Source organism: Polypterus senegalus, chromosome 7, assembly GCF_016835505.1.
Source record: "Polypterus senegalus isolate Bchr_013 chromosome 7, ASM1683550v1, whole genome shotgun sequence".
In the NCBI taxonomy this organism is placed as follows: domain Eukaryota; kingdom Metazoa; phylum Chordata; class Cladistia; order Polypteriformes; family Polypteridae; genus Polypterus; species Polypterus senegalus.
This window is the reverse complement of record NC_053160.1, coordinates 148,410,559-148,425,442: the sequence shown is the minus strand read 5'-3', so window position 1 is coordinate 148,425,442 and position 14,884 is coordinate 148,410,559. Positions and strand designations below refer to the sequence as shown.

At 33.1% G+C, this 14,884-nt stretch overlaps 1 protein-coding gene across 1 annotated transcript in view; it reads left to right on the top strand.

Moving 5' to 3' along the window:
- The window catches only part of LOC120532913 (receptor-type tyrosine-protein phosphatase delta-like), a 468,738-nt gene that overhangs the window by 439,503 nt on the left and 14,351 nt on the right, over positions 1 to 14,884 (top strand). Inside the window, 4 exon segments of the mRNA XM_039759401.1 lie at positions 7,517 to 7,802; positions 8,947 to 9,125; positions 9,635 to 9,761; positions 11,058 to 11,183. Coding sequence (XP_039615335.1) covers positions 7,517 to 7,802; positions 8,947 to 9,125; positions 9,635 to 9,761; positions 11,058 to 11,183 — 718 coding nt within the window.

The following is a 14,884-nucleotide window of genomic DNA, read 5'->3' as shown; positions in this document are numbered from 1 at the left end:
TAGTCCATATTTGTAATAAAATGTTATTGATTTGTGTTTTTTTTAAATAATTGAAATTGACATGACAAAGAAGTAAGAAATGGTGTATTAATTATTATTAATTATATTGTATTTTGTTAATTATTATTAATTATTTTCAAGTTAGATCAGATACCAATATCCATCTAGGGAAAAGATAAAGAAAAGTAATCATTCAAACTACAAAATAAAAATAAAAAATGAGCAATAGTTGAACAAGTTCATTTTCCAGAGACAACACTGATAAAGGCCTGCCAGATTCTAAAAAATGTTTTAATTGTCCAACGTAATTTCATTTTCTATTCCCAAATAAAATGGGACATCTTTTGCCAATGTTTTTATGGTAGACGGGTTTCTATTCTTCAAACTGAGCAATCTAATGTTGAGTAAGTTATTACAGCAGACTTTTCATTAAACATTAATGTGCCATTGGGTGTTGCCCCAGACAAGCTGTTAGAGGAATAAGAATTATTGTGAACCCAAGAATGTATGATAAACCGAAAGATTCCAACAGGGTTTAAGCAGGGGACATAGTCAAAGCAGGTGACTGATGACATTGCTCAAAAACAGAGCCCTGACATGAATTTATTTTGGATAGTCTGAGTCAAAAGATGTGTGTGATGTGCAAATTTGATTTGGGCTAGAATACATTTTACACAGATTGTGGGTTTTTATATAGTTCTGACTTCTATTCCCTGAAAGTGTAACTGAATATTCCTGTTTCAAATGGTGTTACAGAATTAGAGGCACAATCTTTTAAATACAGTGATGTTTGCCAGGTTTAATTCGGAAAAGTTTCTAATTTGAATGTAGTAAAGGAAAGTTGTGATGAGATACTATATTATTAGGTACAGTTGTCAAGGGATGTAAATGTAGTGTTAGTATGCAAATCTCTAAAAGGTCCTATTCCATATATTAAATATTGTGAATTTTAGAAATCGTGTACTGTATATGAACGATTGCCTTATAAGGGCTCAATTGACAGTGCCATCTAAGCTTTCACGTGTCGTCTGAACTACTATATTGTAAGTGAGGCTAAACCAGTGGATGTCTACTTGGTCGTCAGTAATCGATGCTGTCTGGTGCCCAGAGCAAAACATTTAGAAAGGATTTACTGCAAGATTTCCTCTGCATGGCTAATCCAATAAGGACAAGTTCATTTCTGACTGGGTGTTTTACCCTCCATTCAGTTGATCAGACCTTGGATATATTGCTTAACCGCTTTCCTTCTCAGGTCTTTCAATTCCATGTCATACTCTATTCTATATTCTGTATTTCTTTTCATATTGTGTTCTGACAGAGTGAGAGCACGGTGATAAGAAAACCATTGTTGTTGAAGAGCACAGCTCAGCTATAAACTGTGGCTGTTAACGAGGGTCCCAGCTTGGCTGGCTGGAGCTGGCCGGGACACAGGTGTTGTTCAGGTCTGTTTTTCTACTGTGACATCAGGTTCATCTAGGCCTGGTTCCATTCTCTAAGAATGTACCTTCAATTTGATTTAATCTACAGTAACTGGCTATTGGAAGTCAAGCAAATGACACCTTATATCACTCTTATCTTCCTTTATACCTAATTTTATTTGAAATTTAATGGATCAGTTTGAGATGTTATCCTTTTAAATGTAACATTTTAATGTCGTTCTGTAGCATTATCACATTTAGACAAATTACCAGAAGCTTCAAGCTTCACAACACTTCAAATAAAGACCAGCAGTGTTTGAACCATTCATGTTGAGAACCATAGTGACCCTTTTGTGGACAAATACTGCAGCTATGACATTGCTCTTACAGTGTGACTAGTCACACACTAAAATATTTTTGTCTGTTTTCAATAAAGATTTTAGAGCAGAGTTTACCAAAATTACTCCTGTATTACAGACTAAAATAATTGCATGAAATGAATTTAGGCCCTCCACATTTACAGTGGTGTGGTTATATCTGCTCAATAGTGGATGAAAAAAAAACCAGTTAAACTTTATTTAAACTTTAATAAGTGGTGCTTGAATAATGTCATGCATTTAAACTGTGTTAAAAATCAATATGTAGAGTTACAATTTGCTATAATTTTTGTCTGATATAAAAGAGCACAGTTAAATGAAGTACTTGTTTGACCATATGTTTTTGTGGTTCATTTAAGTGTTCCCTTTATTATTTTTCATTCATATTTATTTATTTATATGTGGCTGGCTTTCAGGGTTTTTTTTTTTTGTCTGACAAAAAAATATGATGCTTACAGCTGTGTTTAATATTAAACCCATTATTATTACCTTTTCATAACCAGCTGTTGTTCTGAAGTTAATTTTAAAAGAGCATGGCCACCTGCAGGAAATATGAAAATAAATGTATTATTATGAAAAAGGGAGCATTTCTGTCCAAGACTGTCCCATTAGTGCTTTATATTAAAAAATAAACAGATTCATAGTAAAAACATTGTGGTGGATTTAACCCTTTACATCCACCCTTTGTAACATTTTCTTAATGCTTTTATCCGTTAACACATTTCCCAGTGTACCCTTACGAGGTCAAAATACACCACTGTCAGGTCTGGTGGCTTGCTCAGAGCCACAGTCGGCTAAAAGTGAGGCATAAACCAGCAGCGCTGGCTAGTAACTAATTAGTTTAATGTCTAATGTGTCTGATGTTTCACCGCACTGCCCGTCCTCTGTCTACCCATTAATGAACCCATTCACTCCTCTACAGAGTTATTGTAGAACTTTTAATATACTCTTTTTACATATTTATATAGTGACTCCGTTAAATTAAGGTGCCGTATAACACAAAATAAAAAGGGATTTTTTTAATGGTCATACATACACCCAGAAACTAAAAATAATTGCAATGATAAGAAATTAAAATTGATGTAACAAACTTGAAAATTAAGTACTTAAATTTGAAACATTTACATACCTAAACAGTAAATCAGATATCAATCTCATTGATAACATATCGACAAAGTCATGGTAATATAAGTTTTCATTAACATAAGAACTGAAAAGTGACAAGTTGATAAAAAAGACAAAAGAAAAACCTCCATTTAACAGTATTCCTGGAAAAAATACACCTCTCCCACCTTAATAAAAGGATATGTGTCAGTGCGTTTGTCCAGGTGCCATGTCTCAGTCATTCCAAAAGGCGACACCTTACAAACTATCTTCAGAGTGACAGTCTGGCTTGATTTAAATTATTAAAGCGATAAAGTTGTAAAGCACGGTTGTTTGAGTTTATAGTTTAGACAATAATACTGAAAAAACATTCAGATGAAATAGTATTTCCTTGCCTGCCCTTAGCATGCTGTTTTGAATACATGGAGTGAATATTGTGCCTGTATAAAATACACAAACTTATCAATATAGTGTGAATTCTTAAGAAGAGTATTCAGTAATAATGTATTTCTCCACTGAAATGTCAATTATGATATACCTGGAAACTGGCCCCAGCTTTTTACACAAATTAGTTATGTGACAGTCTAGTGATTTTTCACATAAACTTACTCATATGCCAATTCACAATTTGTTTATGTGTTCTGCTTTTGTATGGTTCCTGTAATATGTAACCATTTTGCATAGTTACATTTACTGTTATAGTACCTGTTAGCAGTCACATTACACAGGGTTCTGTCGCGCGAGTGCTATTGTCCGTCTATAAAACATGAGAGTACATCTCCTAGTTACTTGTTCACTATATTAGGTGAATATTAATTAGAGATTTTTTGAATTTTTGACACTAAACACCATTTGGCTTGGTGTAGTCCAAAGCCAGCCAGTAAAGTAGGTTCTCAGGCTGCTCTAGAGTATAGCTTATCTGTGCAGGCTGATTAGGATTTGGGCCTACTTAACGATTATATTTTGTAGACCTAATGCCAATTTGCCGATTTTGTGCTGCTACAATCTTAAGACCGTGCTAGGATCTTAAACGAGGGATCATCAAACCAAGAGGCTAAACAAGAATAACATTAAAAATAACCTCTATTCTCAGGACATTTTGAATCACAAAATAAACTTGCTTGTCAAAACCCAACAAAAGATGTATATAGATTGTCCCAGTCACTTCAAGGAGGCTTGACAAAAATTAAATGATGAAATCAATCATGACACCATGTAATTTCACCGGTTATTATTAACATAACTCATTTATTCAACAGCTGTTACTGTATACAGCATTTTACAGGTAGTTTTGTCTTGCCTTGAAATAGAAGTACTAATCCAAATCAAATCAGCAGTTTGTGATAAAAGATTTAATTCTATGGATATAAAATATATTTTATGATGCTGTATTATTTTTGCTGCATGGTCAAAAAATGTTTATTTACATTTAATATTCTCTGTAAATATAAATTAGAATTCAATTATTCATGTAGTAAATTTTCTAACACATCTGCTTCAATGAAATTACATTATTGCAGATTATGCATATTAAAGACATATCAGCTTACTCTGTGTTAATGCACTTTTTTGTCTTAATGTTAACTCGTAAAACAGTACAACTGTAACATGTATACACTGTAAATGAGGAATCAATAGGATTATAATAAATTTAAAATGTTGGTGAAGTTTTAAAAATGTCATATGCAATGAATATTATAATAGATTACAATTTTTTTGTTATAGCTACCTCAAAATAAATGAAGCATGAAAACATAGCAATTACAACATTCTGGTGCGCCAAGATCACTGAAGTATCAAATCCAGGCCCTTGATAAAATAGTAACATATTAATCAGTTAGTGCCAAACTTTAAACATAACCATATGATGATTTGTGGCCTAAAATGGCTCCCGTATGTACTGATATCTTAATTTTATTCTTGCACGCTTATATCACATCACGGGACATTAACCAAATTTTAGCTTAAGGGAGCAACTCGGTCATGATTTTTATAAATTAAAAACAAATGTTGCGACTGAAGAAAGAATAATGCTTGAAGGCTACATAACTAGTGGGCATGTTTGCCTAATGGTTTGGATAACCCATTTTGTCTTAAGAATCAATCTCTGTGCTAGATTAAAGAGAAAAAAAAAAGATTAAGAATGTAAGAGTCAATCAGTAGTGCTCATTGAAAGTGCTGCTTTTTATTTAGGACATGAAATACATTATTGTGTAATATAAAGAGGACTGTGGTATAAAGTATAAAATGTAGCATTTTATTGTTTAAGTGTAAATAGTAGGGGAAATGCTGCTGTATGGTATCACTTGAAGTTAAAAAATCTAAATCTAAATTGAAGATATATTTTTCATTTTACTAAAAAGGAAAAATTTGATCTCAATTGTGTAAACTAGAATAACAGCAAAAGTTCCTAACATCGGTGTGTGGCTTTTGAATAGAATTGTTTTCTTTCTATGCACCCACACAGCTAATACTGAATGTTGTATAGTTTATAAAGTCACAGTGTAATAGAAGACATGTAATTATACACATAAAAGTTTGTTATTTAAAGAAAGGAATGTACTGAATAAAGAACATCAATTTAGAAGGTGGAAACAAATACATCAAAATGTCTTATATAATATCAAATGTATTTTTATCAAAAAACTTTGCACTTGCTTTTCATGTATTCTTGAATAAAAGTCAAAGCACACATACTTTTGGTAATAATGCAACATTTGCATCTGTCAGTATCAGTAATGATGCCTTTCTTGCAGTGGTTTCTTGAATCAATAACTGTGACCGACGCGAGTATCCATCTGTTCAGTACCTTACTGTTAAATACTCAGACAAGCATGGGATCTACAATCACAATATCTTTACATGAGTTTAAGAAGCCCTCCATTAGTGACCATATGTATGACCCCTCTAGTCACTGCCTGCTCATCTACAGGTTGTGTGTGAATGTGTATACAAATTTACATTGTCATAACTCATATATATGATTTGGAGCTAGAGTTAAAATATTTGTACCATATCTGATATATAATTAGTTATTAAAAAAACACACAGGGATACATTTAACACAAATTTCCTAAGATTTACCAAAAGAGTGAAAGAATATCACTCTGCTAAACATGAATAAGAAAGAACAATGTTGCAAAGAGTATGGCCTCGGGAGGATTTTATTTTCATGGTGGTGTTGGCAGAGAAGTGTTTTAGAAATAGTCTAGGTGAAATTTTGATGAAGACAAATTTTCCACTTTATAGTAGTAACAGAAGGTTGACTAAGAGAGAAATGTTTTACCATCAATTATTACAACAGTTGAACATCAAAGAAAATGGGGTCACTAATTTCAGTACCATGGACAACACCTCAGCATAAAATACCACTTTGATATGCCATTCACAAACCTTTTCCCAAAACTTCGTTATATATATCCAGTTCCTCTGTGCCTTCTTATTCAGTGTTGCCTTTCAAGCTGTGTTTAATTTACTACTGTCTAATACCATCTAAATGACCTGATTGGTGTTCAGGGTTGACCACTCCACTATGCTATGAAAATGGAATCATATTGCGTTTAACTAAATGACATCAGGTCCTTTCAATATGACTATTGCATGTATGTCTGATTGATTAATATAAAGCTGAAATACAATTAAACATTAAGAGATGAGGTAGTGTGATGTAGTGCTTTAAGACTTTGGACTTCAAACCCTGTGGTTGTGAGTGCAAATCCCGCTACTGACACTGTGTGACCATGAGCACTTACCTGTGCTTCAACTGGAAAAACAAAATATATGTAACTAATTGTAACATAAATTTTGTAAGTCACCTTGGAAAAAGGCGTTGACAAAACAAGTAACTGTAATTGTGTCAGAGTATCAAACGAAAGGGCACATAGTGTACGTGCGCACTTTCACTTGCATCAACAGGATTACACCAATCGCACACATGTTTGGGATCTGGAGTCTAAACAAACCCTGGGAAGAAAACCCACAGAGACATGGAAAGTCACACATATAAGCATGCAGGGACTGCATTGGATCTTTTAGGTAGTACCATGCAGCCCTCTGTTTGACAATTTTATTTTTGGAAAATATAATCCCAAAAATTTCCTTTACCTGAGATACAAAAAATGTTCCTTTTAAGGTTGAAATTTGAGATATACAGATCACTGCAAATAACAGAAATCATTTCTCTTTTTATCTTTTTTATGCTGCTCTCAGTGAACAGGAACAGTCAAAGCATATGAACTTAGCCTGTTAATTGGTATGGATTAATTTGACATTTTGCTGTTGCAATCCACAGTGGATCGGCTTCTTAATTGGGAACTGCCGCACATGCACACTGACAGTGGCCTTTTGTTTTCTAATTCTTTCCAAGAAACTACATTTTCATATCTTTGGTCATTCCATTCTGTAGCCTTGAAAAGAACCAGAGAGATGGCATTTGGCCTGCTGTTCTTGTATCTCAGACCACTATTACAATATACATTGTATCTCAAAGCAAGCAAGACATATCAGAATATAATGTACATGAAAAAAGTAAAGTACATAAATTTATGTACACCAAAGCAGTATACACATTATTTATTTGTGCAATTTGAAAATTACTTGTTTTCTTTCCTTCTTTAGTGCTGGTGTCGGAAGAACTGGGTGCTTTATTGTAATAGATGCCATGTTGGAGAGAATAAAACATGAGAAGACTGTAGACATTTATGGCCATGTTACTCTAATGAGAGCCCAGAGGAATTACATGGTTCAGACGGAGGACCAATATATCTTTATCCATGATGCACTGCTGGAAGCAGTAACTTGTGGAACAACAGAAGTGCCAGCCAGAAATCTATATGCATACATTCAAAAACTGACCCAGATAGAATCCGGGGAGAATGTAACTGGGATGGAACTGGAATTTAAGGTATTGTCATCTTCTGTTTGCTTAATAATTAGGTACAATGTGGAATACAAAAGAGCCTGTTGTAGGCCGTATGGCAATTGTAACAGGAAACTAAGCATTGAATTTGTCTTGCTCAGGATGTTGGGAGACTAGAATGTTCATACAATGCATACTTATAGAATTATGAGAGTGTGGGAAAACAGCTGCAATGGCTCTCATACTTCTCACTAGGTTATATTTGATAATTTCCAGTCACATCCTGTTGGAGAATAATAATGAGTGCAACTAAAATACGATTCATTTTGCAAGTCATGTCATGAACATAATGATGTAAGATCTCTTTTCGGGGTCTTGTGGCACATTCCTTCTGAATCAAGTAATAAGACCCAGTGGCACATACTTCATCATTACCTTTAGCATTCTTAGATCCTTTTGTCTTAATGACAAGAAATTATGCAGTAATCCTTGGACAGTAAGATGCACAATTTTCTGTGTCATTAACCCCTTGCAAGAGGAAGTCAAGTACCAGTACTTCACAATTATGAAAATAAGCCTAAGTAGAAAGGGGGTGTGCATGTTTAAATGGCTAATTGTATCCATTTCTGTGCTTTTCTTGTAAGAGTCGGAACCGGTTATTACTTGAAATTTTTACATTGCTGCAGCTGTATATTTATATGTAAATTAGTGCACAATTCTAAATATGTTATATTTTTTTGACCTGCCTAGCTGTCATGTAGCTAAGACGTTGATTTTATGGCACTGATATAAAAAAATTAGGCTTTATTTCCTGACAGAAATGTATTTGGTGTGTTGACCTTGATTTTCTTATTTTACTTCCCTTTGCGGCGATGTGTGCGAGCATGGCTGCACGTGCTTGTCATTGTGTCCTATTATAACATTATTTTCCTAGCAAAACTGACATAGCAGAGCAACAACAATTTATTGGTATCATTTTCCTTCTACTGCAAGCAAAAAATATAAATAGTTTTGAATTGTGAAGTACGGTACCTGCATAGAAATCTATAATCTCCCTTGGCTTCTACCAACTCCTTTATTAGTGACTGTCATGTTTATCTTGCATGAAATGCTTTGCATAAAGTGTAGATATGCAAGCAAGTATGCTCGGGTGTGATTTAACGAAATGTTCTTTATCTCTCCCCTACAGCGTTTAGCTAACACTAAAGCTCATACATCACGATTCATCAGTGCCAATCTTCCATGTAACAAATTTAAAAATCGCCTTGTTAATATAATGCCATATGAATCCACAAGAGTATGCCTACAGCCAATTCGTGGAGTGGAAGGCTCAGACTATATAAATGCCAGTTTTATTGATGGATATAGGTAGGTATATTATTTTAATTTCTATTTTTCTATATTTCTTTTTTTGCAAATCTAGGAATGGTTTTGGTGTCTTCTTCTGTACAGTAATTGTGTAGTATTAACATTGAAAAAAATGTTTAGTGTAGACTGTTAAACTGTTTCCTTTTTTTACTATCTGACGGATTTTTTGTTTAGTCATATACAATATGTCATTGTAAAGTTATTTAACAGAACTGCATTTATCATTTATATAATTACTGTATATAGATAACGATTAATTAGGTGAGCCAGAAATGATCATGTATTGTAAATGCATTGTATAGCTTTTGTAATAATGCATTGCAAACTTGTGTTTATCATTACACTAACTGTATAATAAAGCTACAGTATATAAAGTATAAATATACTATCACAAAGTTAATGCTGCTTGCTTTTTTAGGCAAAAGTAGCCTTTTGTATATAGATGCTATAAGTTTTTTATATGTTTCAAAAATGTTTTTTTTTGTTTGTTTTTTTTTATCTCAATATAGACAGCAGAAAGCCTACATTGCCACGCAGGGACCCTTAGCAGAGACTACAGAAGACTTCTGGAGAATGCTTTGGGAACACAATTCTACAATTGTTGTCATGCTCACAAAGCTCAGAGAGATGGGGCGGGTAAGAGTTAGATATAAAGTGCTGATTGTATTGTGTAATAGATACAGTAATTTCCATTGTACTTTATTTGCACAACTTTCCTTGAGAGGACAGTAGCAATATTTTGATAATTAAATTGTAACCTCTGTAAGCATTACACTTTGCTTCCTTTGGTGGCGTACAGTATTTAGGTGTAACTGTAACAGTTCCCATTAACTTGTGGTATTTTTTTAATTCCTTTTTTTTTTTTTAAAAACAAAACATTATAGCCTAATTTGTTCAAACAAATGAAAATAACATAACAAGTACACTATTATGCTTCAAAAACAATCCAAAGAACTCAGTGTTTTAAAAATCTGCAATGAAATGTGTTACTGTACAAACATATGTTACCTCACATCTGACTCACAAGGTTATAGTTTACAAGTTTACAAGGATTTAATATAGTGAAAAAATTAAAAAGCATGTTTTTTGTAAATGCAAATATGTTAACTATAAATTCATCCAAATTAATTAATCTAATTGATTTATATAAACAAATAAACTAAAACTAACAGAAGGTTAGGAGATGCCAACATAACATGCATGCATGACATTTTGCGGTTTTTAAAAACAGGTTTGATTTAAAAGGAAAAAAAGATCATTATGTATTAACACACAAATCATACTACATTGCGTTAGTATTCCATATTCATCACTGTCGAATTTTCAGGGAAATGTTATTACCAGAAATTGGAATGACAGTTAGTGAGTGTGTCTTACAGCACCATCCCAGTTGCTGTTGATGTGAAGCAGCCTACACATTCTTCCTTTGTCTGCAATCATTTGTTTTTCCTTCACAAAGAAATGTGTGTTAGTTTGACTGGTGAATCTGAATTGTTACAGTATGAGTGAGAATACCCTCTGGTGGAGCGGTGCCTTGTTAGTGTCTGCCTTTTGCTTGGTTTCATACCCCATACTGGATTGAGCAGATTAGAACTATATTGATGAATATTATGGTTACAGTTGTACATCTCTAAGGTTCATCGACTTTCAGAGATAGATTTTGTCTGATTACCTATCTGGAAAATCAAAGTCATTCTAATTAACAAATATTTTTCTGACCTTCATGAACATATAATTTAATTAGCATGAAATGTATTTCTTAAGTAAATTTTAAATATTTTATCTAAGCCTAACCTTAAATTATAACTGATTTAAATAATATAACATTACTACTAAAATGGATTGAGAGATATCCAATTTTATCTTTTATAAATAAAGCTGTGGAGTTTTGCTATATGACCAAATTCTTTTTTTTTTTTTTTTGTAATAAAGGAAAAATGCCACCAGTATTGGCCTGCAGAGAGATCGGCCAGATATCAGTACTTCGTAGTGGACCCCATGGCGGAGTACAATATGCCTCAGTACATTCTCAGAGAGTTTAAAGTGACAGATGCAAGGGTAAGTTGGCTTTTTACAATTGCATTGGACTTGCTTTGATGAATATATTTGAATTTGCTTTGCTATAATAATGAAATATTTGTCAGTCAATTAATCTAATAACTTTATTACTTATGAGTGCAGGCCTTTGTATGTGGGATGTGTTCTTAGAATTTTACTCAGCTATGATCACCTTAATCATCATGTTAGCCATTGTATAGTAAATGGATTATTGGATCATTATAATTGAAATTCATTATTAATATTTAGTTTTAGTCAAATCATATGAAGACCATATTGTATGCTAAAAACACATTGAAATGGACTAGGTGAAAAGTCATTTTGAACATCTTTACATGCCACTATTAACAATAAATAAAAATTATATGCATTTACTCTGAAGAAAATTCAGTACCCTTATTGTAAACTAAATTGAATGTTAAAAAACTAAATGAGATTATCTTTGTGTAATATTTTACATTTGTTCATATTTCCTTTAAAATAATGCACAATTTTTAATTTGCCACGTCACATAATTTCATTTGCTTCAATGTTAGCATTACATTTTCACATTACTTTTATTCAGATGGGCCTTTATAAATGGAAATCAGAAAACAAATCTCATAAGCTGTACATTAGAATATAGAACATAAAATAGTTTATATGTTTTTTCTTAAAAATAAAATACATAAAACTGTAAATGTAAAAAGAAGGATTACAGACTACATCCAGACATGGGGATAGATGAATGTTTATTGACGATTAAAAATGCTAATAGAAAAAAAAGTAGGTATGTTAAAGAATAAGAACAAAATATATTTCGTCAACAGTCTCCTAGATTTTCAAAAGCCTAATGTGATTATACATAGGAAAATTTAATGATTTTGAATTTGCTTTCTGATCCTGTTATTTTAAGTGCATCAATTTCATTCCCTGTCCAAAATTTGTAAAATATGATAATGCCTCATTTTGGGTGAGATTCCTGAAAGCATTGTAGCACTAAGAGCACCATAACCTCCATCTAAGGATTAATCATTAATTTGTAACTTTTTCTCAGAATTCATTGTAACTAAAGCAGTATGTTAAATCCTGCTCCCCAATGCAATACATAACTGGCAACCCACTGCGTCAGGTAAAAAGTCACCAGAAAGAGCACATTGAATTCACATCATGATAGTTCTTTGAAATTTTAGAACACTAACATTTATATATAACTAGATAATACCATTTTCATAAGGAAAAGCAGCAGTGCATTTGTAAGGCTATATTCGATAGATAAATGTTTAAGTTATTTTAAATAATTTCGACTGTTAATAATTTTGTTACAAATTTGTAAGATGATAATGTTCTCTGTTCTTTAAATGTTAAAAAGATTGTCTTAAGGTTAAAACTAGCTTTACTTTGAAAGAGACATTTTCTATTTTGTAATTAGTTATGAAGGGAAATTAAATGAAATAAAGATAAGCATAGAAAGTAGGAGTTGGTGCTTTTGAGGAGAGATAGTATGCCTGCAATGAAAGAAATGTGCTCAAAAGAATATCGACTGAACCTTTGGTTCATTGTCTCCAAACACCATCCCACAAACCTAGCTTTTACAGTTCATTTAAGTTACATTATTTGGTTGTAGCTGATACCCACTTGTACTCCATGCCTTTTTGAGCCTAATTTACACCTGCTGTGAAGATTCTCTGCATTAAAAATTCATGTGATTAGCAGTTACCAAGGACTTTTTATGAATACAGTTTCAAATCTCCACAATGCCTTCATCTGGGACATTTTAGCAATGTGTTAGAAGGCAAGAATAGAGAGTTTGATGGTGCATGGCTCTTGTGTTTTAGCAGGTAGCCCCTTCACAAATACCTGTTGACACTTGTAATGAACATAGCACATAGCCAAACCAGTAGAATGGGTATATGGAAAATGCCCATCCTCTTTTTTCATAAATCATCAAGTAGTGTTATATTTTCATCTCAACCATGTTGTGCTGTGATAGTTGTGTATTTAATCTATACAACATGTCTGTTAGAGAAAGCGTACCAATTGCCCAGTGAAGATCAGAAAGAAAGAATAGAGTCTGGAAATGTAGAAAATCCTGATCTTAAAGCAGGTGGTGTACACTAGGTTAGTCTGGAGGTTAAGTAAACCATCATTACTAACATTTTACATATTTTTCTGCTCATCTGTTTCTAATTGAATGGTTTAGGTTGTTCTTATGTGTCTGAAAAAGAAATGCACCCTGCATAGTACAAGAAGTATAGGCATTTAAAATACATAATATTTTGTTTGCTCACATTCATGTAAGAATTGTGGAAAAATCAGATTATATAAATTACATATGAATATAAATAATTTTTAAATGGTGTCATCATGTTAGGTTTGGCGATTCTAAATTGGCCCTAGTATGTGCTTGGTGTGTTTGTGTGTGTCCTGCGGTGGGTTGGCACCTTGCCTGGGATTGGTTCCTGCTTTGTGCCCTGTGTTGGCTGGGATTGGCTCCAGCAGACCCCCGTGTCCCTGTGTTCGGATTCAGCAGGTTGGAAAATGGATGGATGGATGGATGTTAGGTTGTGATGTGCCAACACTTATTCTTTCAGCTGTTTTATCCCACTTTTGCTTTTTCTCACTGTTACAAAATCTGCCATGTACATTAGTAAACAATAAAACTCTGTTGTCTAAAAGAAGAACAGACTGTTCTTTAAAAAAGTGTGATTTTTTTTTGGCAGTGTGTGTGATATTTCATTCCTGTTGATCTTAAATTATATCATGTTTGCTTCATATTAATTGTTCCACTGCGGTGGGCTGGCGCCCTGCACCGGTGTTTGTTTCCTGCCTTGCACCCTTTTTTGGCTGGCATTGGCTCCAGCAGACCCCTGTGACCCTGTAGTTAGGATATAGCAGGTTGGATGATGGATGGATAGTTGTTCCATCTTTATTTCATCCCATTGGAGTTACACAAACAATGCCATAAAATGAAAGAACTGTCATTCGATTGGTTTTCAAATGACTTGTGACATTTTTTGATACACGATCTTAGAGGTAGGGTTAATTGAGAAATACTTTATACTCACTTGTAAAATGTTCAGTTAGGAAGTGTTTTGGGGAAAAAAAAGTAGAACATCCATTACCTAACCTACTTTTTAAAGTTGCAGATTAATCTCTTAAGATATTTGAACTCACTATTGATCGTTAGCATGAAAATGTCCTTCTTCAGCAATTTTCAAATGAATTCTTGATAAATGGTGACTCTCCAGCATTGTATGCTAGATATTGTTTGAACACCATTAAGTTTTCAGAAAATCTCAGATTAAATGGAAATAAAAGAGCAAAATGGTTTGGAAGGTGTATTACAATGTGTGACTAGTTTAACACTGTGTTTCTATTCCACATGTCACAACCAGAGCAGGTGAAAACTCTCACTGTTTTGTTAGAAATACACATACATTTGCACATAATGGTTTAAAATCTACATTTTTGTTCGCTAGAACAGATATTTTCATAGTGACTTAGGTATTTCAAGACTTTTCAAATTAAGACCTAGTTTCTTGATAACGAGTTATCAAGGTATTATGAACTACAATGTCATCATTTTATTATTATGACAGGTTGTATTTCAGAATGGCCTTTTTTAAAGGTTTCACAGTGCTACTTTTCCAAACAGCACATTTCAAGAGGTAAAAGATTCACACAGTTGTTTGAATAGAAATAGATTGTTTTATACATGT